General features: G+C 48.3%; 1 protein-coding gene across 17 annotated transcripts in view; it reads right to left on the minus strand.

The window, feature by feature from the left end:
• Tacc2 (transforming acidic coiled-coil containing protein 2) overlaps positions 1-27500 on the minus strand; it is a 216586-nt gene that overhangs the window by 45807 nt on the left and 143279 nt on the right. For 14 of the 17 annotated variants that reach the window (XM_085841258.1, XM_029479160.2, XM_029479167.2 and 11 more), the window contains one exon: positions 2375-2511. In XM_085841258.1, coding sequence (XP_085697384.1) covers positions 2375-2511 — 137 coding nt within the window. Of the gene's footprint in view, positions 1-2374; positions 2512-25560; positions 26149-27500 lie in introns of those variants that run through there. The other 3 variants (XM_029479165.2, XM_029479164.2, XM_029479166.2) reach the window with 2 other exon arrangements.

A 27500-nucleotide genomic window follows, 5' to 3' on the forward strand; every position in this document is an offset into this window, starting at 1 on the left:
AGAAATAACTGGATTAAAGCCTGGAGGAGATTCAGGCATGGGATATGTTCCAAATGATGAAAACTGCAAGCGTCTCTACTTATCCCAATAATACAATTACTGATCTATAGCACTCTTCGTGTTACAGGGGAAAATGTACGAGGAGCCCAAGGGTCCTTAGTTGCTGCCTGGGTCACTTTTGGGATCTAACCGAGCCAGGAAAGAAGCAACGGCAAAGTATAAAATTAATGTGCCACACCACCTAAAACACAAATATGATCATAATAAGTGAATTCATAGCACCAGGAGAGTGTCTCCACAGAACAGATGCTATGTCACCTGTCTGCATTTTCTATCAGCTGGAATAGCCATTCTAGGATATGAGACCATCTTAGAGGAGGTTATATATGACAAAGGTGGGGACATCACAATGTCCTTCCATATCATGGTGTTCAGTGTCCCCCACAGTAACTGGCTCATGCTTCCAGTGCCCTCTGAATCGCTGTAGAGTGGCCAGACACCGACCATTGAGCACCTGGTTCCCAACAGAGAGAATGGAGGTTGTGTCCCATGTTTATGTGGTAGAACTACTCAGCTGTCTGAGGTTTACATGGGGCTAGACATATGGCTCACTGGTGGTAAACAGTTCCCAGCAGTCAGCGTATAGAGCAGGGAATCCTGGAAGATCCACCAAGGGCCACCAAAGAGATCCTTCCCCTATATACACTTTAGGGATGTGTTTGAACTATGGCCCTACAGTTTTTTGTTCAGACACTGTCCATTTAAAACTAGGGGTGAAGTGATACGGAAAGTGGTACTCTTTTCTGTTTGTTACTGCACAAAATGAAGGAAGGGATACTAGAGTCTCAGAACTGCATACAATTCTCTGGGCTCCTTTCCTATTGAAATCAGACCGGTAGCACCATTCCTGTCTCAGGTCAGCGACTACAGACTCAAGGGAGAGCACGAGAGGGAGACTGTACCCATCAGGCCTGTGAAAACTGCCTTGCTCTGTTCCCCAGCAGAAGGCACCCAGCTGTTTAAGACTAAACCTTGGAGCTGCATATAGTTCCTAAATCAGTAGCCTGCTTGAACCAGCAGGGGGAAAAAAAAAATTCCATCCCCTTTTTAACAACATCAACATAAGAGACCAAACTGCTATCTTAAGTTACAAGGCAACTTTCTTGGTTCCTGACAGGGCAAAGGTAAACCCAGCCCTAGGCCTGCCTTCCTCCACGACCAATTCCAGCCATGCTGCAGATGATCAGCCTGTAGGTCCAAGTCTACTCTTGAGTCCTCTGCAGACAAAGTCGGCCACCAGGAAGACAGGGTTAGGGCAGGAGAAGAGACGGGGTTAAAAAGGGACTGTGCACAACACCTAGCACACGCGTTGCAACGGTGGTTCTCAACCTGTGGGTCGAGACCCCTCTAGGGATCTAATGACTCTTTCGAAGGGGTCAGATATACGATATCCTGCATACCAGGCATTTACATTATAGTTCGTAATGGTAGCAAAACTAGTTACGTAGTAGCAATGACAATAATTTTATGGTTGTGGGTCACCACAGCATGAGGAGGGTCACAGCGTTAGGAAGGATGAGAACCGCTGGTCTACAGGGAATCAGCTCTGTATACTTGTCATGGGGGAGGGCTGAGGCCTAAAGAAGGCAGAATGGGGTCCTATTAGTGCTATCCAGGTTTGAAGATGGAAGCATTTGGTTCCTGTGGGGCCACCGCCAGCAGGCTTTGTCTCCTTTTAGGCTTCATGTTAAACTTCCCATTAGAGGTGGTTCGATCCCCCCAACCCCCCTCACCCCCGGTGTAACAGGGAAGCACACAGAACGCCATCCACGTGGGCAGGTGCCCTGAGATCTGTTCTGTCTCTCAGTAATCACATCTGAACTACACTTGAAGGTGTTTTTCTTTCCTGAAAAGTGTTGAGCAATCAGGAAAGCTGAAAAGTACCAAGGGGTCACCCGGCCCTGATTGACTCTTCTTATTCAATGTACTGACCTCATTCCCCATCCCCCAGCCTGATGGGGCTGTCCTCAGCACACACATGCAGGGTGAAATGAACACCCGGGTGTCAACGTTTGTGTGGGAAAGGGGGTCAAAGAGCAGACTCTAAGATCATGCTGGTGATCCCCAACACCCACTATCTCAACCCTCAAACCCACCCAAGTCTGAAAATGAAGGGACCAGAGAACTCAAGCGACAGAGTCACTTCTAGGATGCACACAGCACAATCCACTCTACCTGTCTCTCCGTAGACTTCATAGAAACCAGAGAAGCATAAAACAGAGCCCAGAGAGAGGGCACCAGTCACTGTGGGCTGTAGGCTGCCTAAGAGCCAACTTCTGTCCCCTGGGGCCAGTGGCTCCTGACATTTGGTTACCTGGTTCTTCTGGGGCTGGTGGATCGATGACCTCAGGCTCTGGGGTGACTTCAGGGGGTGGAGGGGGAGGGGCTGGTGGAGCTTTGACAGGGGTCGTTGACTCGGGCGTCTCAAAGGCTTCCTCAGAGTCGGAACTCCTGGTGGAGAGAAATAAGAAACGTAGGTGAGACAGTGCTGAGTAGAGATTCTGCTGTGAAGGCATTTGTGGCAAGTCACCTGTTGGGAGACAGGCATGAAGGTCACCTTGGAGCCTGATTCCCAGGAACTGGGGTGAATCTATTCACTGGCATTGAGATCTGTAGTGGGTTGGTCTGGTGCTGCTATCCATTCACATGCTAAATATTGTATCTCAAGACCTGGTTGCTTCAAGAAGTATACCAGCTTTTGCTGTGTAAACCTTGTCCCCCAAGCTATCCTTGATTGGTTAATAAAGATGCCTACAGCCTATAACTGGGCAGAAGAGAGGTAGGCAGGGCTGGAGGCCCCAGGCTTGGGGTCTCAGGAAGGGACCAAGAGTGGAGGAGAGAGAAGGAAGAAGTGGCCATGGGCTAGAAGATTTGAGCGCATGGCCATGAGGGCCGGCCTACTGGAGTAGGAGCAGCCCAGGTAGAACATGGCAATTGACATCTTAGGGCTATTGACTCCAGAGTAGACAAAATAGCACAGGGGGTTGACATCTGTCCATCTCAAATGCTTTAAGGCTTATTATAAATATAAAGGTTTGGGGGTATTTTATTTGGGAACTAAATGATCTAAGGTGGGATAGAAACCCCCAAAGAATATTTGCCACGACGGGGATCAATGTAGCTCTACTTGAAAGACACATGTCCACTTAATGACAAATTCACACACTGTGGCTATTTGGGTAAGCTTCGGTGCAGATTATGGAGAGCTGAGTCAGTCTAATAGAGACTGTTTTTGTTTGTTTGTTTGTTTGTTTTATGTTCACCACTGGTGGCTCCAGCCTGCCTCCAAGAACCCCTCATCTTGTAAACTCAATTTCCATTTACTCTCTCCCACTCCAGCCTGCCATTCTCCCGACTCCCTGCCCTCCCCACGCTTCTCCATGTTTACTGGCCTCTTCAGCTGGACTGAAATTGCCACACAGGTGGCTGGCCTTGTTTTTCACTCTGAATGACCATCTGTAGAGAGAATGAATGAGAGCCAGACAGCCTGTCAGCAGAGGGTATGCCAAACCAAGCCACAAAATATGGCCAGCCAGTACTCAGTGGTATAGCGATAGCCCTTGGTGGTCCCTAGGGAAGTCTACCTGCAAGGAAGCCTCTTCACATACAGGCCTGGGCCAAAAGCCTACTGAGGAGTTTCTCGTGGTAACAAGAAGTCAGTGTGCAAGCCCTGCCTGGGCACAAGAAAATTCTACCGATGCCTTCTCCCTCCCTGCTGCCCCAAGCTACTTGATCTTAGCCAGAGGAACAGGAAATTGAGTTATAAGTTTTCTTGCTGCTGAGAGGCCAGTAGCATCAATTCCCTGGCTCAAGATAACCACAGGGCCAAGGTTAACCTTACCTGTGAGGACAGTAACTGTGGATGGCAGCCACATGCTGGCTCCCATCTCTGAACAGTTCCAATGCACCCAAATACCAACTGATCACTGGCAAGGAAGGAGGAGTCTAACTACCAAGAGAGGATTCACAGGACTGCAGATCAGTACCACTGCGGAAGATTTACACTCAGGCCACAATGCAGTAGGAGGAGGCAGAACATGCCATGTCAGGATTCAATGCACTAGATCACACGGGTACCGTGAACACGAGCCTCCTCCAACACTGAGACACTCACAACTGTTCAGCTCCACAGAGTCCCACATCCAGTAACCCTGGAAGATGCTATCTCTTCTAAAGTCTATCAACTGGCCAGCAGAATACCAGCAAGCAACACACTGTCCACTAGGACCCAGGAAAGGAGCCACTGGGTGAGTTCCAGAGCTAGAGATGCGGCTCACTTGGTAGAGCTATTGTCTAAGGGCCAAAGGTTTTGGCCCTTAACACTACATAAACCAGGCATAGTGGTCTGAGCCTATGCTAGCTACAATCCTAACACTAAAGAGATCAAGGCAGGAGGACCAGAAGTTCAAGGTCTTCATCAACTATGTATAGTGTTTGGAGCCAGCCTGGACTACATGAGACCCTGCCTCAAAAATTACTTAAATCCGTAAGAACAACTATATCAATCTTTCTTTTACACCTTAGTATGAGAGACTGGTTTTATAAGTGCCAAAGATTGTCCCCATTCCTCCTAAGGACCTTGTCACCTACAATGCCAGGGCCCTCCCTGCTCAAAGAAATCAACAAAAACATTAGTACTGCTTTAGATGAGACCCAACAAGCTAAGGCCAACTTTATTTTAGATTTCACAGTAAATACTTAATCCTCAGAAGCACAACAGGGAAGTCTGTCTGTCTGTTTCTCTCTCTCTCTCTCTCTCTCACACACACACTCACACACATACACTCACACATACACCCACTCACATATTAATGTTGAAAGACTTAGCTTTGTCTGTGGGGAAAATGTAAGCTCCATCCATACTTGGTAGAAACAGATCTTGGGAGGTGAAGTTTTAAGTATGAAAACACGGGGTAGGGTTGAGGGAGCAGTCACACAAATAAAAAGTAGAGAAGAATGAATGCTCAGATCAGCTTGTTGGGCCTGGAATGAAGCACTGACTGAGAGCCTTCTTCCCCACCCTAGCACCTATACCATAAACACCGGGGAAAACGATGACAAGACACACAGAGTCAACTTGCCTCTCTCTGGAGCTTTCCTGGGCAGCTTGCAGCCTGGACTCCCCATTGCTGCTCATGGCTGCCCACATCCAACGGGCCCATTCCGCTGGGGACCACATCTGCCAGGAATCAAAAGCCATCTCCATGGAAAAATTCCCACCTATACTGTTCTTGCTGGTATCTCTTGAGATCTAAACCTCTTTCATGGCACCGCCAAAAAAGGAAGCTTCCCCAGCCCCCCAGCAAGGAACACTGTGAGCATCTCCTGTATTCCGAGGCGCCAGGCTGCCTGCTCAAACTGAGATGCAGAGAGAGAGAGAGAGAGAGAGAGACCCAAAGCTTGTCCTATTGCTTCTGCAACCCTGGGCACTGGTAGCCCAAGGCTTTTGGATTATAAAGGGCCCTGGTCTTTCTCAATAGCACAAGTGACAAGGAGGGCCGGATGCTCTTGCGTCCTAGCTGTGAATTCCAATGAGGTTTCTACTGCAGCAGCTGCCTGCCTGCACACCTGCTCAGAGGACCACCATTCACCCAGGGACTGGAAGGGAAGCAGTGTGGGGGAAGCGGGCATGAAGACACCGTGCTCATTGTACTAATAATGACCTCGTTGTCTTTTTACTACGAACTGTGTGCATCGGAACACCACAGGCCACTAGCATGACACTTTGCGAGCTGCCGGCCTTGTTTGCATATTTCCACACTTTCTCCCAGGAGCAGAGAGCAAGTTAATTAGAGGCGACAGATAGCAGCTTTTAAAATTCTCTTTCCTCCCTGTTCAGTCACCCAGGGGCTTAAAAACATTTCAAGAGTGAGAATTTCTGTAGTCCACTCACCAAGAATCTGTGCGTAAGAAGAGAGTGGCTGGGTGGGGTTCTAGCCCCAAGTCCCAGTGATCGAGTCCCACCGTGGTGTGGCTGGTTTTCTACTATACACAAATAATTACACAGCTGAGACTCCACACACTTTCAGAATAGAAAAAAAGGAGATTAATTTGACACAAATATGTACCAGAACAAGAAATGGTGCCACAATTTGCTAAAACCCCTCCAAATTTCAGGAAGTAGGCTTCTCAGGATGTATAAATATTATGTCTACCATTTAAGTAAATACGAGAGTATAATATATATGTGTATATGTGTGTGTATATGTGCATATAAATACAAGACATTAAACACAAGGGTATAATGCACACATACATCACACACACACACACACACACACGAGCACACGTGCCTGAATTCACAGGTAGGCTTCTATATGAAAAGCACAGCAGCCAGCATTTGTGGAACATTTAGTTATGTGTCAAGACATGAGTCTAGGTCTATCTATCATCTTCAGAACTATGGGCTAGGGATGTAGCTCAGTTGATAAGTGCTCACCTAGCATGCATAAGGCCCTGGGTTCAATCCCCAGCACTGCATAAACTAGGCACGTGGTGTATGAAAACAAAACAACTACAACAATCTACAAGTGGCCTGAAAGGTGGAGAACAGGCAGGCCTCACTGATGACATAGCTATGGTTTAGAGAAGCAAAAAGCTGTTTGCAAGGCTATGCAAGCTAGGAAATGAGAAGATCAAAGCTCAGATCCCAAACTGTTAGCCTCTGAGGTGTCTGCTCACCATATCTATGGTTTCTTGAAACCTTTAGCAAGATCCATTTTTATGTCCTTATCATATAAAGTCTATCATGGAGAATAATTAAGCTGTTCAAGTGAACTTGTAAATGTGACACTGAGGGACAGGGAGATCCCAGCCACAGCATTATCCTTGCTGATCTTTCCCTGTTTGCACAATGTTAGGGAAGTCCCAATCATCCAATGGAGTGATTACTAACAGCCCTGTTCTTCTAACAGTCTGTTCTGTAATCACGGGATTCTCTACAAGGCAAACGGGGCAGGGCAGGGCAGCCATCAAATGGCACAAGCCAATTCATCCACCAGCACAAAACAGTATTTGGGGAATATTCAACACCACAGTGGGGTATGTAGATGAGAAGAATGATGGAAATGACAGATTGTCCTAGCCATGGAAACTGGGGCCTGAAGGACTCCCCAGCTGTGTTAGTACAGTTTAAAACATTCCTTCAAACAGGAAATATGACTTAGTGGTAGAGCCTCTACTTGCCTGGAATGCTCAAGACTTGGGGCTCAAGTCCCAGCTAAACACACACACACACACATACACCTACCTCTATAGTGTTCTAAATTCTAACCAAGCACAGCCTACAAATCCCTGTTCCACACAGTATGAAATAACTCACGCCAGTGACATGCTTTGAGAACTGTCCTCCAAAACAGAGTCAGGTAGAGGTCAACCTGTAGACTCTAAGGGCTGTCTCCCTACATCCGTGGCTCAGTTTAAACCCCACCCTTTTACTTGTCAAATTATAACAAAACAGTCTAAGCTCAGAACCCACACAGATACATGATATATACGCTCATTAAATACAAGTGTATCTGTGACACATGAATATGTTTGCATATAACTGAAATATGGTGTTTTTATGAAATGAAGAGTTCCCGACATACCATTAACTGATTACATTTTGCTCAAATTTAACTGTTGAGAATCCAAGGTGCTTTGCTGAGACGGGCCTGGGGTCCTAAGAAAACAACTCACATACAACTCAAAATGTTTCAGCAACACACAGCATTTATTTCTGTAGAAGGCTGCACGGCTGCTTTAAATCCAGCAGCCAAGCCCACCTGAGCACACCCTCAGGCCCACAGGGCTGCTTCTGCTCCTGGCAGACAGAGGAAGGGGATTCACCTGCACTTACTTAATCTACATCAACGCCTCAGAGCACTAGTTGTCAGTTACCACCAGTGACCAGGGGCCGGGTAGAGGACCTTGGGAACACATATCCACAATAAATGGTGCAGGATTCTCACATTAACCCCACCTTCTGCTAGAAATGGGGGATCTGCCATGACATCAGCCTTCGCTTCTCCATGCTGTGTTCAACATGAGAGTGGAGGTCATGAGCTCGCAAGGGCCTTTCAAGATTCCCTATTCCCTCAAGACCAAGTGAAAATGGAGATCATGGCTTCTTTAGCCAGAAGGCCTGCTTTAGGGAAGATTAGTGTATCTAGCCCAGAAGACCATCTGCTGTCCCTGAAAAGAGAGAGAACCCTCCCAGAAGCAAAGCTGAGCTCTCAGCAGACCAGTCTCATTGGTTTGCATCTCATGTGAGTAGGACGTTGATGAATTTGTGTGTATTTTTTAAATTGCCACATACTGGATTCTATTGATCAAAATACTCCACTGAATGACAACTTCAGACAGCATTGTTAACAAAAGCCACTCTAACCAACACACACACATACACACACACACATACGAGAACACATGAACACACACACACAAAGAGACAGACAGACACACCTAGACACAGACATACACACATAGGCACACACACAAAGAGAAAGAGAGAGGCAGGCACACACACAAAGAGACAAATGCACACACAGACAGGTAGACACACACAGACATATAGACAACACACACATACAAATACAGAGAGATGGACAGACACACATACATACACAAAGAGAAAGACACATAGACACACACACACTGACCATGGTGGGTTTGGACAAGACACTCTCCTCCCCCATAATTCTGCACACAAAAAGTAAAGGTGGAACGTGATTCCAGTATAGCATAACACCTAGATTCATCTTAGACAGTGAGATAATTACGGGACAGACGGTCAGGAGCTGTGGTCCATGAACACAAAGCTGGCACTGGCAAGCCAGACTGCTAGAATTTTCCAGACAGACACCTATGGTCACCCAGAGAAAACCATGCAGATGGTGGCACATTTAGCTCACGATTCCCGGCACCTGGAGCCTGTTGGGCTCATGAAGTGAGTTCTATTTTCAGATGCAAGCGGTTATATGTAGGGGTCAAGAAGGTTAAAAAGTGCAAGAGAGAGTTAAATGGCTGAGGGAGAGAGCACACAGATGGGGTGAGCAGGGGAGGAGGGGTGGGAGGGGTCCCTCAGCTCCGGCTGGGAGAGACAGAATCTGAGTCCGATTGGCAGAGGCATAGAGAAGAATTTATATGGGGGCTATGAAACTGAGGACTCTTGATTGTGAGAGAGGATTGTGAGCCCCACCCATTTGCTAGATGTCACAGCCCTCAGCTCATGGCTTAAATTGCAGGGAGGAAGCTGCAACTGTCCCATCTCAGGTGATATTCCTATGTCTTAGCTAATAGAGGGCAGTGAACAAGCAGAGGGCACGAGGCAGACAGAATCCCACGAAAGACACGCAGAAGGGAGAGAGAGCAGCTGACAGTCCAAATGCAGACACACACACACACACACACACAAACCCCCAGCCACATAACTGAGCAACTGTGGCCTTAACTCAGTAAACCACTTGACCACTCAAGCTCTGGGTTTGTTTGTCCAGCAAAGGGAGTTATAATAACTATAAGGAAAAGTCTCCCCACAATTGCGACTTAGAGGATAGACAGGAATGGGGGAGCTAGAAGGGAGTTGGGATCCCAAGAGCCCAGTACCTATTTGTGTACCTTGACTTCTTACTGTTATAAAACCCTGGCCTCAGCTTTCATGATAAAGTTTCAAGTTAAAATATAACAGAGAGCTTTAACCCTGGCAGGGAAGAATACCTTAACCCACAGCCAAGGGATCAATCACGGGACCCTGAGCAGCCTCACGAGGGAGTTAGCTGAGAGATCTACAGCTGTATTTGGACGCTGAGTCTCTTGAGGTCAGAGCGACCCTCTGCAGTAAGAGATTCTGGCAGCTGCAGATAGGTGGTTCCCCCGCTCCATCAGAAACGAAGGCACTAGATCATCCCCACCCCCACCCCCATGCATGGGAACACAGATCTCCCTCTGCAAACGTCTCCATATGATTACGCACACTGGAAGTTTGACACACATCTGACTTGGTGTATTTCAGAGGAACAAGGGAAGAGACATCCTAGAGGAGAGATGATTAAGGAGGTGGATGGCGTACCCCATGAATATGCCACTCACTTCATAAATGTTCATAAAAACTTGCTAACATCTACAGTGAAGAACATTTCGGTGTGAACAGGCTGTGCCTCTCAACTGGATTATTTCCATCGGGAAGGCAGTAATAGACCCCTACAATGTAGCTATAACCCCAGCTCTGTAAAGCACTGGACCTTGGAGAATGTGCTGTACAAACCAGCTGGGCACACGCTCTGATTTATTTAGCTAAAGCTACTCAGTTGGTCATGAAAGGGAGGCCACAGAAACTGTTGCCAGTGCGTTGCCAGGACAACTGTGGAGAGACTCTGTGGTAGAAGAGTCTCTACATACATGTGAAGGCGGGTCCTAGGAGCTCACCCTGACTCTTCCTGAGGGGTAGACACAACTCTGCCTCCCAGGATGGGCAGTGTTTGTAGAATGGCGGAAGCTCTTGTGGCAACGGGCAGTGTGGGCATGTATGTGTGTATGTGCTTGTTCAAACACCCTTTACAGACACTTGGCTTTTAAACGGGCGCATCTGTTATCCTTCTAGGAGCCTCTCAAAAGCCAAGCAGCATTCTGGTTGGCCCCATGAGTGAAGAAACACAATGTTACTGAGTTTGGCTCCCTGCTCCAGGTCCCATCACTGGTAGCTGTGGCTTGTTAAGACTCTCCTGTAGAAAAGCCAGATGGAGACTCAACACTTGGGGGAAGCAGGGCTGGCTGTCGGAGGGCGCATCACATAAAGGCGCTTGTCACCAAACCTGAAGACCAGAGTTCAATCCCTGCAACCCACACGGTGGGAGGAGAGAATGAACTCTTAAGTCTTCTGATCTCCAAATGTGCATTGTGGATTCTCTCTCTCTCTCTCTCTCTCTCTCTCTCTCTCTCTATTTATTTAATGAGTACACTGTAGTTGTCTTCAGACACACCAAAAGAGAGCATCTAATCTCATTATGGATGGTTGTGAGTCACCATGTGGTTGCTGGGATTTGAACTCAGGACCTCTGGAAGAGCAGTCAGTGCTCTTAACTGCTGAGCCATCTCACCAGCCCTCTCTCTCTCTCTCTCTCTCTTTTTAATAAAAGAAGAGAGAAATGGAGAAAAAAGGCTTTCAGGCTGTCCTTTTATTTCTGTGCCTTCATACAATGATATTCTGGAAATCTCATCTTCATAGCTGAACTCTTTGCTTGATTAATTTAAGTTGGATTCTTTATTTCTACCCCACCCCCAACCCCTTGAATTAAGTAGTTAATAAACCCAGGGCCTTGTACATGTTATACAAATGTCCTACCACTGAGCTATATATCCCTAAACCCTAAGTCCGAATCTCTACTTCAAATTCAGGTTTGTTAAAACTCTAACCAGAAGGGCTGGTAAGATGGCTCAATGGCTAAGAGTGCTTCCTTAACCACTGGAGGAAGCCTTGAGTTCATTTCCCAGCACCGAACAGCAAGCAGCTCACAACTGCCTGTAACAAGTCACAGCTACCAGTGATGGGACCAGGAGCTGGGAGCCAAACTTAGTAACATTGTGTTTCTTCATTCATGAAGCCAACCGGAATGCTGCTTGGCTTTTGAGAGGCTCCTAGAAGGATAACAGATGAGCCAGTTTAAAAGCCGTACAGAGTTAAACGTACACAAATAGAGGCAGCATGGAAGCACTGCTTTTGTAATATATATCGAAGCTTCGAGTATCAGAAACAACAGGCTGCCTTGCCACAGGGGAAGATGCTAACTCCAGTAGGGAAAGCCTCCCGTACTGCGGAGGGCTCCGAGGGCTGTCTGGGTTGTTCAGGAAGCTCCTTCTGATCTTATCTACATGCTCGGTGTGATGAATGGGCGGCCACCAAGGTCTACCCACAGAGCTTGATCACGGCCCAAGTAATATTAGTTAAGGAAACAAATCCGGGAGGACAAGTGTGAGGAAGCAGAACAGCAAGGAGAAAGCACAGGCTAGGGCAGACACAGCCACCAGAGCCAGGCACTCCCCAAGGGTGAAGCTTCACCCCCAGCACAGTCTAGGGCAGACAGCTGGGATCAGGAGGGGCTCCTAACACTACCACAGCAAGGGGGAACCTCAGCATGTTTATTAGGTACACAACAGAGGGAGGGGTTGGTACCCACAAGTCTGTAATGCCTGCTGGAATGTGGTGCTGGGGAGGTAGCACTTCTCCACCTTGGAGGCAAGTATCTCAATGAATAAATATGTGTATAAATAAATGAGGCCCGTGAGAGGCTCTGCAGGTAAAGGGGGCTTGCTGCCAAGCCTGATGACCTGAGAGTCAATTCCTGGGGTCTACATGGTGGAAGGAGAAAATTGACTCCTGCAGAGAATGGATCCATACTTCCAAATAGGTGTCATGGAATGTGTACTTCCTCATAAATACATACATACATACATACATGTAGTAAATAAACAAGATTGAGAAGCAATTGAGGAAGATGCTAGACATCAATCTTTAGTCTCCATACGCATGCGCGCACACACACACACACACATACACACACACACACACACACACACACATAGAGTTACCACCCATGCACAAACGCAAATGAGTACACACACACACACACACAGAGAGGGAAGAAAAAAACCAAACCCCTCAATATTTAACTCAGCTTGCACTGAACTTTCTTCTAAAGCCAGAAGTATCTCTTTGAAATAGCAAGCACATCGTGGGAATGGATACTTTCAACCCTTGATGTAAGGAGTTGAGAACTGGAAGCATGGAGCTGGGCTTTGACATCTCTCTTAAGAATAAGCTAGAAGGTGGCTGGCGCCTGTCCAGTCTGAGGCCTGATGAGAGCGGTAGCCAGGTGCCTACTGTCAGATCAACACTCACTTCCGAATGCAACCAAGTCGTTTCCTGGCAGGTCAGATGTGAGTGTCTGTTTTGACTCATTTGGGTTCTTGTCAAAAAGCCTTTAACCTTGAGACAGCAATGCCTAGAGTGATGTGGGGAATTCAGTTCACTGGAATTTGTTACATGTAACTGAAATCTAAGGTGACTTACCCACTATTCTATTTAAACCACTGACTATGACGCTAGTGTTTTTGTTGGAGTTAAACAAGCTGGCATGTAAGGACCTGAGAATCTCTTAGAATTATCAAAGTATTTTTCTCCCTGTACCAGTTATATAGTAAATAAATACATTATTTTAATTAACATTCTCCTGAAGTATAAACTGGGATTTCTACCTCCCTTTGACACCTGCTACTTTCCCCTCCTTCATATGTCTAAAACCCAGCTGTTTCTCACCATCACGGTCACTATCACCACCCCAGGTCTGTCCTCACACCAGCATCCTGGCCCTGCTGATAATCTCAGAGCAGTTAGAATGATCAACATAAATTGTCTGAACTCAGGGTGAGCCCCCTGCAGTAGCTTCATGAGTCCTCCTTTGTCCCAACCAATGGTCACCATCACCACTGCCCATATGCTAGGCTGCTTGGCAGACTTTATTCTCCATCTACCTGGTTCTCCCAAGCTGTAGAAGCCAGTGGGTGCACTCCGCTACCATCCATCCCACCACCAGCTCATCATGGCTCTTCATAGCTCCCCTCAGCCTGGGACCTTAGGCCCGAGCTCTGGATGACCTGCTCTGTGCTCTTCGGTGTTAGTCTCAGTGTCTTGAGAACACAAGAAGGGAAACTTGGCATTCTGAGAAGCGTACAACAGTGTCAGGCACTTCTGTCTGATTATAGCTCTTACTAAATACTCAAGTGGAATTTGATACTTAATCTTATGATTCTTCACCTACGGCTGCTTTAACACACACTTTCCTTCTCTCCCTTACCACCCCCTACTCCTGTGTGCGTGCACGCATTCGTGGAACTTGGTGGTGTTCAATAGACTCATGAATCTCTGCTCCACTGTAAAGGCTGGTGTGAGTGGGTAAACACCTACCTACTTCTCTGCCTCACAGTGTGCATGTAACTACTAGAACGACAAACACAGCTTCCATGTCCACCCCAAGCATCAGTCACTTTTCTCCTGCCCCTGATACAAATCAGGAAACTAAGGCCCAAGGCTGGTAAGCAGCCTGTCCACACTTGGAGCCAAATCTGTAGATGCTCAACTCTATAATTAATAACCACCCTACAGCTGTCTGCCATAAGCTGTCAGGGCTAATTCTTGTAATCGATGTAAAGAAAGTAATTTAATTTATACTTTTATCAGTTCAGAATGTATAATACGGGGCCAGAGGTTGAGCTGACTAAGCTATATTGCGCATGAGAAGAGAATGTGACCCTACTCTAGGAGGCATGAAGCCTTAGAGAAATGTGCATTTCCAGGCTGCCCCAGTGAGTGTGCTGTTTGCAAGCCATCTCTTCATTTTCACTGTATGAAAAAAAAAACAATGGCAAGAAAGAGACAAAGGATTTAAGTCCTGCTACTTCTTATTGTTCAAAGGCACTGTTTGCAGACTGGCTTAAAATCTGCTTTAACTGTTTGGGTCTTTGTTTTGCTTTGGCATTTATGTATTTATTTGGGGGTGAGGGGTGGGACACAAACTTCGGTGCACACAGCCAGGTTGGAGAACAACTAGAAGGGAGTCACTGCTCCCCTTCCACCATGTGAGTCTCTGGCTTAGGGGTAGGCACCTGCACTCACTGAGCCATGTCACCAGCCTGCCTGTTAACAGCCAGTGCAATCAGAAAAAAGTGCTGACACTGTATACATCCCTTGCTGCAGAGTCCCCATCTTATCTTCCCAAGAGGACCAACTGTTCCTGTTCTACATCCCAGGGAGGTGCCTGCAGTGGCCCTGAAGCACTGTCTCTCCAGGGCTAGCTCTGGACACACCTGGAGGCCATGGCAGACTGTTAGGAGGAGTGTCACCCAGCTACATCCCATTCCTACACAGTTCTTTTTTCCCCTTTTTTAAAAAACAGAAGATGTTTTAATCTTACAAGAGGCACACCATTTGTGGAACCCCCTCTTACGTTTCTCACCATGATTCACAGGGAGTCAGGTCGTCATTTTCAGAGTTTCCCTGTGACATACAATTTGCTAAAAGCCACAGTTTTAGATAGACTGTACCTTTGGCAAGCTTAAATCAGACATCCTTCCCATCAGGGGAACAGGTGAAATTACAGATTCTTATTGTAGAAGAAAATGAAGTGGGTAGTTTATTTGGAGTTAAAAATGGCCAGCTTGGGTCCAGGCCTTCCACCTGAATCTCTCTTTTTGTCTCTTCAGGACATTGGAGTTTGGTTCTAAGAGAGGCCAGCATGTGTCAGCAGGTGGGAGGAGTAGGCTGAGCTAGACAAGCAGAGCCTTGTCACCTGCTGTAGGAGAGCACCCAGCATGGGGGAACCACAGGAGTTGCTCTCAGTTCCTGCTGGGCCACTGAGAGGAATCCAGTCAGCAGCAGGGCCTCCTGAAATGTGGATCAGCTGTGGCCCACAGAAGTTTCAGGAACAACCAAATCAAAGGCTCTACCCAACCACTGCCATTTGTGGGAGCCAAGGTGGACATCGCTATGGCTTTTACAGAGAACACCTGCATGTCATGCCAGATTCTTGGAGGAGAGACTCCTTGAATACACATTGACCTGCATGAGTGACCCTAACGCTTCTCTGGGGTACAGGGCAGTGGGGGAGTAAGCATTAATCTCCTGGGGAGCTATGAAGGGCAGACGTCCACAGAGGGCAAGCAGAGGCTACTTAGGGGTAATGCAGGGTGGGTGTGAGGTCAGGAACCTCTTTGTATTTGTGGGGCGTGCTTAGCTTTAACCACCAGTTTGGGTGGCTGAGTTGTGTGCTCTAAGCAAGGCTGGCCACATGACCAGGTGCATCAGTGTGGTGTGATGTGGCAGTGTCTAAAGAGAGGTTTCTGGGCTTTACCTGTGGTTGTGGCTTTGGTTGCAAGTAGAAAATGAAATAAAGGGGATTTAAAGAAAAAAAAGTTAAAAGGATTAGGTCTCCTGTGATTGGCGGGAGGGGTTGCACCAGAGTAACTGCCACAGTGGCTTTAGAAAACTGGATCTCCCACAGAGAAACTCCAAACCCCAAACTCTCTAGCCTCAGGTTTGTGTGTTTAATGTCACCCTTGTGTACCAGAGCTGACTGGTACAACTGCCAGACAGAACATCTTTGGATACCTGAGAAAGGCTTGAGAAGTGAATAAGAGGCAGGGAGAGGCAAGAGATAGGGGAGGCTGGGAGCTTCCGGCAGTGTCCCTGGTTAAGTAGGGTCATCCATGGGTAAGAAATAAAGAAATGTTCTATGTATGGTGGTATCTCAGTGTGCAGCTGCTGAGAGATGGGGGTACATCATGAGCGGTACAAAAGCTAGATCTATGTCTTCTCTCCTATCCAGATGTTCAAGTAAAAAAAAAAAAAAGAAGAAGAAAAAAAAAGAAAGAGGGATAAATGTGTCTGAGTTGCACTTACATAACATCTCGAGTGCTGACCACTTCCAAAGCTTACATTCTCCTGTTCACTGCACAGTCTGGAGCTGCCCCCAAACACACGGCACACCTGCTTCCACAGACAGGACAGAAGGCCACCAATGAGTTTTCTCTTTGGCCCTACTCCCAGTGTGAGACCATGTGGCTGTTGTCAGCCTTGTTTGTGTGACAGTGGACAGCACAGGTACACTTTTCTCCTGATTGGAAGTTGTGAGTTTCCTCTTTGTTTCTCCAACCAAGTGTCACCCCAGGTCATGCATGTGACCTGTGACTAGGTCAGCAGGGCAGGTGGCATGGAGCCCAGGGTGTTCTGACAGTCTGACCCACTGCTCCCAAGATCAAGGGGGGAGAGCACCCAGAGAACATTGACAAGCCTGTCTACTGTCAGGGGCACTGCCATGCTCTGACAAGTCCCTCCAGTACAGAGGGACACTAGCTCCATATAGATTTTCCATAGGCATGTGGCAGTGCCCGTTCAGTGTGGGCTGCCAATCTCAGTTACAACCGTGGGGAAGTGGGGCTGGCTTCCCTCCCCACTTTTGCTTTTGCTGAAAATAAAGAAGAGAATTGCATTGGTCTGTCTGAGAACCCTGGGGATGAAATTACCTGTGAAATCTTGCCCCGAAGGGGATTTTTATTGTCTTCTTTTGGGCAGTTAAAATTTTATGTTTCTGTATCATTTATATCACTATCATCAATATCTATATCTGGAGATACAGAGGGTTGTGAGCTGACTTAAGGATACTGGGAACCAAACCAGAGTCTTGGGCAAGAGCAACAAATGCCGTGTGACTGCTGAGCGTGTCTCTAGCCCCTCTGCTTAGGGAGTTTCAGGAGCAGGGGTTCCCAACCTTCCTAATGCTTGGGCCCTTTAATGCAGTTCCTCACGTTGTGGTGACCCCCACCCCCCACCCCTGCCATAAGATTATTTTGTTGCTACTTCATAGCTGTAATTTTGTTACTGTTATAAATTATAATGTAAATATCTGATATGAAGGATATCTGACATACGACCCCTGTGAAAGGCTTTGTTTAACCCCTAATGGGGTTGAGATCCATAGGCTGAGAACCTCTGTTCATGAGTGGAACAATGTAACCCTCCATGAGCCTATCCACACCAAGCTGAACAATGTAACCCTCCAGTGTAACTGCAAGTCTGTGCCCTCTATCCAACATTTCCCATCCCCTTTCTCTCTTAGCCCTTGGCAGCTTTGTTTCTAGTTTCCCCCTGCTATTCAACTATTTCCTTGCAGAGAAGGCATACTAAGTATCTATAAGACAAGCCTACAGCTACATTATACTGGAAACTCAAGAAAGGCCCTCTGCAGGTAACTGCTTCCTCACATACAGCTTCACAAGTCCAGTGCAGTAGTGGGTGACAGATGGACAAATTCATAGAAATATAAAAAACAAAGCTAATGATCATTTGCTACACTCATGTGCTGTCTTGCTTACATCCTCCAGCCGAGGAGGAACGCAACATTTTTACCTTGTGAATATGCGTGAGATCCAGGATGATTTTGTTTGTTTGTTTTTAAGATTTATTTTATATATGTGAATATACTGTTGCTGACTTCAGACACACTCTTCAGATGAGGACATCGGATTCCATTACAGATGGTTGTGAGCCACCATGTGGTTGCTGGGAATTGAACTCAGGACCTCTGCAAGGGCAGTCAGCGCTCTTCACCTCTGGACCACGATGGTGCTTTTTAATACCGCAGAGGGAAAAGCATTGAGTTGCTGGTGGATGGTGAGAAGCCATTGGTGTTCCTCTTCTGAACTCTTTGTAACAAGGAGAGTCCTCGGTGAAGACAGAGAGGACAACACTGAGCCCTATAAGCTGTCTGCACAGACCATCCTTTCTGGGTGTCGTCTGTCCTTGGTGCCTCGGCTGGGTTTGCACGTTAAACCTTCCCAGTTCAGGCTGAAGGCGTTAACTCTGCTGTTCCTTAGATATAATGCAATGGAGACTAAGTCATGGCATAGAGGAGTAGGGGTAAGGGCTGAAAAGGCTATAGAGCTGTCTGGGTTCGTGCAGACTTTTCCTGGAGGTGGTTTAAGGTACCCATGTGTCAGAGAAGTGTGAGAAATCCATCTGCTATACTCAGATGTAGCGTTGTCACTCGTCAGAAATGTTCAAAGATGGCACTGGAGCCGTCAAGGGAGATTAGAGAAGCCCTGGGTGGGTTAAGGATGGCAGCAGATGAAGATGGGTGACCAGCCCTGTGTACCTTGGGTGGGAGGCAAGGTGACACAGTGGAAGATGTACAGGGGAGACTCCTCGTCCATGCACACAGGCTGAGAGTACCATGGAGTCTGCAATCAGTGAGAGCAAATTAGAGAGCAGGATAGGAGGGGTGTGGGGGGTGGGGGTGGGAGTGCTGGATGCTTCCAAAGACCTGCTGGTCAGGGAGGAGGCAGGAGAAAGGACAGGGTCCTGAAGGGGCCAGCACTGAGCTTAGCTCAAGCACTGGGAACTTGGGGATGTGTGCTCTGGGATGAGGAGTGGCAGGGGAAAGAGCTTAGGCCATGTGAGGCCCGTGGACAGATCTGGCTTCATGTTCAAAAAAAAAAAAAAGGTAGAAGAGGATGTGTTTCTTGCCTTGCAGAGCGGCCCCGAGTGAACTTTGGTTTTTTAGTTTATGAGAAGATCTGGGTGGCCTTAGAACCGAGAGCTGCCTGTGGCCTTTAGGATTGTGTGGCATCCCTGAGTTTCCACGAGGTCCTCCCTGTTTAACAAAGTAGAAACTATACTTCAAAATGGGCAGTGGCTGGGGGCAGCAGAAGATGCCTCCTCATGGCGGACTTGCTGGAACAGGCTGGGCTATGGTTCCAGGGGGACTCAAGGACCTATGGCATGCTTACAGCTCATCCGAGCTCAGGAAGAAATGATAGTATCATGTTGCTTTGTGTCCCTAGTCAGCCCCAGCAATAGGCTCAGCTGGTAAAGACACTTGCCACCATGCCTGACAACTTAAATGTGATCCTTTGGCCCCATTTGATGAAAGAAGAGAACTGACTCCACACTGACCTCTGACCTTTGCTCTTTTACACACACACACACACACACACACACACACACACACACACACAGAGAGAGAGAGAGAGAGAGAGAGAGAGAGAGAGAGAAGAAAGAGACAGACAGACAGGTACAGACAGACAGGTAGAGGCATATTAAAAACCAGAGGACCAGTAACCTAGATCACCAAATATGCATCAAGTTAGCGACAGAAGATAGCAAGCAGGACTTCAGAGTTCTAGGGAAAGAGAGCAGCCTCTTTCTAGAGAAAGCTGGGGAGGGTAGAAGGCGGGGCAGAGAGGAAGGTACCTGCTGTAGGAGATGTGGCTGGAAGGAGCAGGTGTGGGTGTGCATGTGACTTCTAAAGTTTACAGTGGTAGCCCAGAGAATGAGGAGACAATGAGGCCCAGCCAAGGGGACTGGTCTGGTCTGGGCTGGCACTTAGAGGGCAGATACCTCAGGGGGAGTCTAGACTGTGGGGTTAAAAGGCATCCAAGTCCCAGAATTGGGCATGGTCCTCCAAAACCACCTGGGAGCTCCAGGCCTGGGAAGAAGGGGAACACCAGATACTGAACAAGTGAAGGAAGAGTCTTCCTTGTCTTGGAGATGTCCCCAACCCCCTCATTTGCCATGGTGACTAGAAGCTCCAAGGTGAACAGCAACGACACATGATGATGGGGTGAGGAAGTTCCCCCTCAGAATGTCTGTCTTAGTCTGTTTGACGCTAAGACAAAAGACCACAAGATGAGTAGCTAAAAATAACTAAGTTATTTCTCATGGCCTCGGAGCCTGGGAAATCCAACCCTAACTTAGAGCAGGCGAGGGTCCCTTCCTGCCTTCTTAATGTGCCTCCCAGCCCCAAGAGTGAGGGGTTCTGTCCTAAGGATGCAAGTCCCTCAGATCCTTGCTGGCTCCCAAAGGCTCTACCCGACCCCACTGTGTGGAAAGCCGGGTTTCTACAAGCTCTCACCAACAGAACCCTCTCTCCAGCCCCTTATCTCTGTTTATGTTTGGGGGTGCTCAGGTTAGGCAGGTCCGCAGTCTCTGAGCAGCAGGCACCCAGCTTTTCACTTAGTAAGCTTGAGTTCTCCATAAGAAATCCTAGAGGGGACATGAAGCTGGGCACGCACAGTGCCCAGGAGGGGAAGGGCATGCACGAGGGCAACCATACTGGACTGAAGTCTCAACCGTTCCTGGCAAGGGAAGGAAACACAGATCTGAGCCCTGTGCCAATCATCTTGACAAAAGACATTAGCAAACGATAGCCCATCGCCTGCTTTTTATGAATAAAGTCTTATTGGAACAGTAAGTTACAGACAATCTGTGGCAGCCATTGTACTGTAAGGGCAGCACCATTTACTATTTATCTGAGCCTTTATGGTTTTCTAAGCCTGTGATTTAACCATACCGAGGATTCAGCTTCCTTAGCTATAAAATTTGCCTACAAAGTTGTATATAACCTTTTATATGTATAGAGTATAATATTTCTATAACAAACGAAAAAGCCCTACAAAGACTGGTGAGATAGCTCACTTGGGAGGCTGCTTGCCCAGCATGCATGAGGACCATAGACCTAGCACTCCATAAACGCTGTGTGCTGGCACACACCTGTAATCCCAGCACTTCTTAGGTAAAGGCAGAAAGATCAAAAGTTCAAGGTAACCTGCAGATACACAGCGGGTTTGAGACCAGTCTAGATAACCAGACAGTGTCTTAAATTACAAAAAAAAAAAAAAATGCCTGGCAGAGATTACACAAAGTTTCTGCTGAATCTGAGTCTCCTCAGCAGGGCTATGTAAAGAGCGGGCGTTAACTCCCGGCACGGCATCTGCCTCATGCAACTCTGTTCCCACGTCTGGCACCGACAAGCTGCACCCACTTGCCCTGCAGAAACAACTGCTAAGAGAATTCATAAATACAAACAGCGCAAAGTCATCTGAGTGAACACAGCCAATACAGGATGGGTGTGTGAGAGCAGGCCTGACTTAGTCAGTGCTTTGTGTTCAAGTAGCCTCCCTTACCGAAACACAAGCAGGAATCTGTGAACAACTGGTTTTCCGGGGACAGCTGTTCTCGATGCCCAGTCCACACTGGGAAGTTCAAGGGGCAGGACCAGAATTGTTCCATACCCTTTGCTGAACCAGAGTGCTGCCCTAGCTCCAGTAATCCATCTGACAAGAGGAACCAATCATATTTTAGGCTAATGCAGTTTCCTAGGCAACCAACAATATAGCCATAGAAACAGACTGAGATAGCAGAAAGAAACAGAGCTAGGGATGAGGCACACTGGCCCATAATCTCCTGACTTTGATGTAACCCTCACCTGCAGAGTCATTCATACTCTGAAATCCTACCTATCAGCAACAGGGTACCCCCCAACCCAAGACCCCAATAGAAAAGGGTTTTTGCATGACCCCTCACATGTCCGGAGTTACAGGAAAGGCCTTGGAATGTTACCGCCCTTCAGTGCCCACAGAGAGCAAGTCTCTAAGACAGTGGAGGGCCAGGACCCTGTGGATCTGGGCAATGGGCCACAGAGCCAGGGTGCAGCTATCTAGGATTGAATGGCAGAAGAGATGACACTCACTAGGAGCCTTTGGGACTCAAGCTTGTACCCCACTCAATAGACAATTTTGCCATTTATTCAGTGAGAGAGGGTGGAGGAGGGGAGGGATAACTACTAGATGTGCCCAGTAATAATATCCAAAGTAAAATATGCTTTCTGAAACTTATCGTCTGTAACCCATAATAAAACACTGTTATTTCAACCTTTTCCATCGGCTTATTTATTTGGGTGGATGCGTGAACTTGTGCGTATGCACACAGCACGGAACACATGCGGAAGTCAGAGGGACAACCCTGAAGAGTCAGCTCTCTTCAATGTGGAGGTGGTTTAAGCATCCAGCTCAAGTCACTGGGTTTGGGGGGAAGCAGCTTTCAGGCTGAGCCATTTTGCCAGCCCCTAAATCTCTATTTTCTATTTGTTTATCTTTAGTCTTTACCCTCCCGCTGCAGACAGTCATCCTTCCAGTCTCCCTGGCTCCTCCTTCGCCTCTGTGGATGCTCTGGGGACACAATCCCGTAGCTTTCCATGTTTGCAGACTGTTTTCTAAAATCTGCCAGCAGCCCGTCCTGTAAGAGAGCCGCTGCCCACTTTGTCTCGGGCTTCACTGGCTGCCATGGTTGACTTGGTGGGGAAGTCCCTGGAACTTATGACAAAGTGCTTGCTGCTGCTTCTCTTAGAGAGAGTCACATCCCCAGGGGCTCCCTTGGGAAGAAGGATGGCTACAGGGCTCATCACAAACCTTGCTCATTCTCAGTGAGAAGTACTTTAGGGTGGGCTCTCTCTCTTCACACCCTTTCTGCCATTTGGAAGTGGTTATGGCTTCTGTGAGAACTTCCTTCCCAAACACGAAAGAAACAGCTAAGGCAGCAGCCAGTGGTTTCACAAAGCCCTGGCCTAAGAAGAGATATAATCGTCTCAGGGCTTCTCAAACTCTACCCTAAGCCACACAGGAATCTTTAATAAGCATGGTTAAAAAGGAGATTTGAATCTGAGTGGAGCCTCAGACGCTGCACTTCTGCCAGAGGCTGATGCTATAGTTTGTGTGTCACCTCAGAGGTTTGAGGGACTGGCTGCCTCAGATCTTCACCCTCTCCCTCAGTCCCCTCATCCCACAATCCTGTGTGGCCTTAGCTTCCCCAGTCTTCCTCCTTCTTCACCTCACTGCTCTCTGAGAGGGACCAATCTGCTCGCTGGGACTACACAAACCATTTACAGGCAGCCGGACTTGAAATCTAAGAGAGAACCTTCAAACAAACAAAGCAGAGTGCTTCACAAACAAGAGTCCTTCACTCGCTCTGTTTCCTCAGTTTCACCTTTCTATACGGGCCTCTACAAGTCCAGCTTTCACCCAAGAAATGTTCGCTCTAGATTCCTGCTGCCGTGGGCTGCAGCTGGCAGCAGGTGGGCGCCCCTGGCCTTCAACCTCGAACCCCTGACATCGGTTTACAGCGGAAGCATTTCTCTGCCGCCACGCCTGCTGTGTGTCTGTATCACTCGTGGGCACGCATACTCATATACACTACTATGAAAACACCACGCCTGCTGGCACGTGGAAGAGCAGCTTTCTTAATGTAGTTTTCATTTCTTTCTTTTTTTTTTAACTTCAAGGTTGGGCAGAGCACATCTGTAGGGGACACACTCAGAGAAGGGGTGCAAAGGCAAGCCATTAGGAACAACAGCCCTCAACAATTCCCCTTTCCACTTATCTAAACCTTGGGGAATGGAGGATAGGTTTTTTTGTGAAGGAGCCCAATGTACTATCTTAAATTGTACTCTCAGACATTTCAGAAGCCTCGAGTGGTAAAAATGGATCAAGTGGAACAATGAAAAGATTGGATGGGCAGCTGCCCTCTCAAGGTGGCCACAGGGCCTCAAGTTTTATTCTGTTGCCACTATCCCCCTGGGACAAACCCTTAAAGACTATTATCTAAAAGAACATGCTCCTACCAGAGTCTCTCTAGACTCAGTCCTCAGCTCCCAGAACACAAGGCAGTAACTCAACCAGGATAGAAGACAGGAACCTTCGGGACCTGGGAACTTAATTTCCAATGGCTAATGTGCAAGTTTTTCCAAACCTAGGGTCACATCATCTTCTTTTCCGGTCCCTCCAGTGCTTTGGTAGGTGTCAGGTGTCACTGATTTCCAGTTCAGAGACTTTGAGAAAAAAAAAAAGAGTCTGAAATTTTCTTTCCTCGAGTCCTATAAGGCAGTAGGATATTCCACACATCGAACAATACTGCACCTGAGTGGACAGGACAGCCCGGCGCTAGGTTCATACCATAAAAACTCCCAAACACAATCCACCTCCATTGTAAGATACTGCACTCTCGGGTTACGGGGATGAAGACACAGGACAGATGCACACCTGCTCCTCAGAATGACTGGCTGTTCAAAAGCCAGAGCCTGGAAAACCATGCGGCTCAGCCCGGCATTACATCACCACATGAGTCCAGCGTGTCACTGAAGCCCAGCGAAGGGTGAAAGCCCCACACTCCCACACCTCCCATGGGGCCCAAACCCTACTCTAATACACAGACCAGGGCCTGCGAGCTTTAAAGTTACATATCAAATACTCAGAAGAACACACACTGCTCTGCCACCCCCACCCTGCAAGTCTCCAGAAATATTCTCCTCTTTGGAAAAGGGGAGAAGACATCCGAGGGAACTGGCAGAACCCACTTTGGACAGCAGCCTTTCTTGCTGAGTTGTGACCTGGCAGACAGACCTAGTCTATAAGCCCCATCCCCGCCCCCAACAAGACTGGGTTTGTAATGGAGACTGCCATAACAGACACAGCAACTGTAACAAACACTCCTCCCGAATAAAAAGCCACTTCTGAGCACATTAGCGCTGTGGTTTTGGAGAAAAGATCAGATTCCTGGATCGATGCATAGTCAGATTCTGCCTCAACCAATGACAAGGCTGTTTGGCTGTCTTTACTAATAATAGCAGGCGGCCTCGTCCTCAGTGTCAGCAGGAGAGAGTAGCCTGGTGATGCCTGGACTAGCCCGGCTGCACATGCACTCTGAGCTCCATGCCATCCATCTGTCCTGCCATGCCGGGGAGCTAACCCAGCACTGTTTCCAGCATGCACAATACTCCTCCTAGGAGGAGGCCTTCTCTCCTTGATGCCTCCAGTTCCCTAGCAGGAAATACCAGTGGGGGCGGGGGTGCAGAGGAAAAAGATGCTGATAGCGCAGAAGCCCCCACCATGCACCCTGCTGCTGAATAACCAAAACCAAATTCCAGAGGGCTATTTCTGCTCCAGGGGCATCCCGGGGCTGCATGGGATGTCCAGCTAAAACACAAAACACTACAAGCAGCAGCCACCAGGTAAAGCTTTGCAAGGCTTCCCAGGCCAGCCTAGGCTTCACGCTGCACCACATGGGGGAGAGAAGCATTAACAAAGCCAGGCAGCCTCTCCTCCCCGCGGGGACTACAGGAGGCAGAGCACTGCACTTACATGGCCTCAGAAACCTCCAGGTTCAGGTCACTGGCTGGGGCTGGCTGCAGGGACTGCGACCCTCCCATCCTCGCTGAGCCCTGGCGTGCAGGCTAGCCACGAGCAGGGCCAGCGTCCTGGTGCGGTTCCTCCAGCCCGGGGCGGGCCGGCCGGCGGCCGGGGCTGCTGCACTGCAGATGGGAGCAGCTGCTGGCATCCGTGGTGGCGGCGACTGGGAGCAGCGGCTCGAGGCCGGAGCCGGCCCAGGGGGCGAGCACCAAGGCAGTGTGCGCGTGCAAGTGCAGCTGGCGGGTACGCGCCTAGGTGTGTGCGTGAGCGTGGCCGATACGCGTGGAGCTGCCCGAAAGGAGGCAGTGTGAGCCCAAGCACTGGCGAGGTCGGAAAGGATCTTCTCTTAAAGCCCCCGGTTCAGCCTCTGTGTTGGGACTTGATGATGTCACCACCACCAAGCGGCCTGACGCCTGCATCTTCACAAAGCTCCAACGTCCTCCGGAAACTGCTGGGAGGGGGAGCGAAGACCCTCCCCTCTGCTCACACACTAAGCCACAGCTTCCCAGCTTAGCCCAGACTGCTAGCTATACAGTGAGTCTTTTGAGATGTAAATATACTACTCAGCAGTACTTCACACACACACACACACACACACACACACACACACACACCTCCCCAGAGAGCAGAGCAAGGAGAGCAGGGCAAGGTGGTCTAACAATTGACAAAGTTGGAAACAGGCCCCTGGTCTCTCACGCCCCCAGACTGTAGGAAGGCTACAGAACCAGAAAAACAGGCTGCAGTGGAAACTGAGGACTACACACCTCAACTTTCTCCAGACAGGAAGGCTGGGGAAGGACTAAAGTCTGTCCCAGGGGCAGCGATCTGGCACCGTTCCTAGGCTTCCAGCCCACCAAGGCCAGGCTTCCAAGGATGCCTTCATAGCTTAACAACTCTGCAGAGGTTGGGGCCAGCTGGAGAGAAAGCAGCACAGGGGCCACCTTCAGGGACTGGGGCTGGATTCTGGTCTTTGGCCACCAGAAGAATTTTCTATAAAGTCAAGCCCTGTGCTATGCAAGCTGTGCTCCAGTGTCAGGGTCCTCCCTCATATACCAAGGATGTACAGGGGAAAAATCCCTAATCCTAAACATAGGCAGGCTGGCTTAGATGCTGGGGACACCCAGTGCCAGACCCCATTTCCCTGTTGGGGAGCAGCTCGGAAAGTCTCAGCAGTTGAGCTCTGGGCCTTCTCACTGGAGGCTACTTGAAAAGCATTCTATCTCCCTGTAAGTGCCTGTCACCCTAACACCCGACCACCACCTTACATTCAATGCAATGGCTTTCCGAGCCCCGAACATTTACAACTGGATTCAAACATCACTGCTCACAGGAAAGTGGAAAGATTCTTCTATGTTTTTACAATCCCTCAACTGCAATGACAGTTAGCTCATAAGAAGCATGTACATTATGGCCCCCAAAAATAATAATATGAAGTAAAACCAACCGGTGTATACCATAAAATAAAATAAAGTGAGGCAACACACTTAAAGATTCCTCCCGACGTACGTACTGACTGCCTTCTAAAAGTGTGGCTAAGGACGTCTGCAGAGGCTGCACATCTAGAATTGCTACTTGCCTATAAGCTGCAGAGCCCGAGGGCCAGCTGACCTTCCTGGGCTCACATTTCTTCTCTGTGTCAAAAATACTACACCATCAAAATTGCTCCCCCGGAATGAGTGACACAGAATCTCCAGGAGGCACTGAGGTTTCTTTCCGTGTTTAAATAAAAACAGCAAACGATGCCGCCAGTCTTTTGGGGAAGGTAACCTTCAGCAGGGCAGCACCTCCAGGAAGGCCACCATCACTCAAGGTCAGCACTACTGTCACCCGGTGCCAAGAACCCTGCAACTTATTTATTCAATCACAGGGAGGGGGAGGGGCTCTTTATTTAA

Source organism: Mus caroli, unplaced genomic scaffold (assembly GCF_978045245.1).
Source record: "Mus caroli unplaced genomic scaffold, Mus_caroli_1 scaffold_8, whole genome shotgun sequence".
Taxonomy (NCBI): domain Eukaryota; kingdom Metazoa; phylum Chordata; class Mammalia; order Rodentia; family Muridae; genus Mus; species Mus caroli.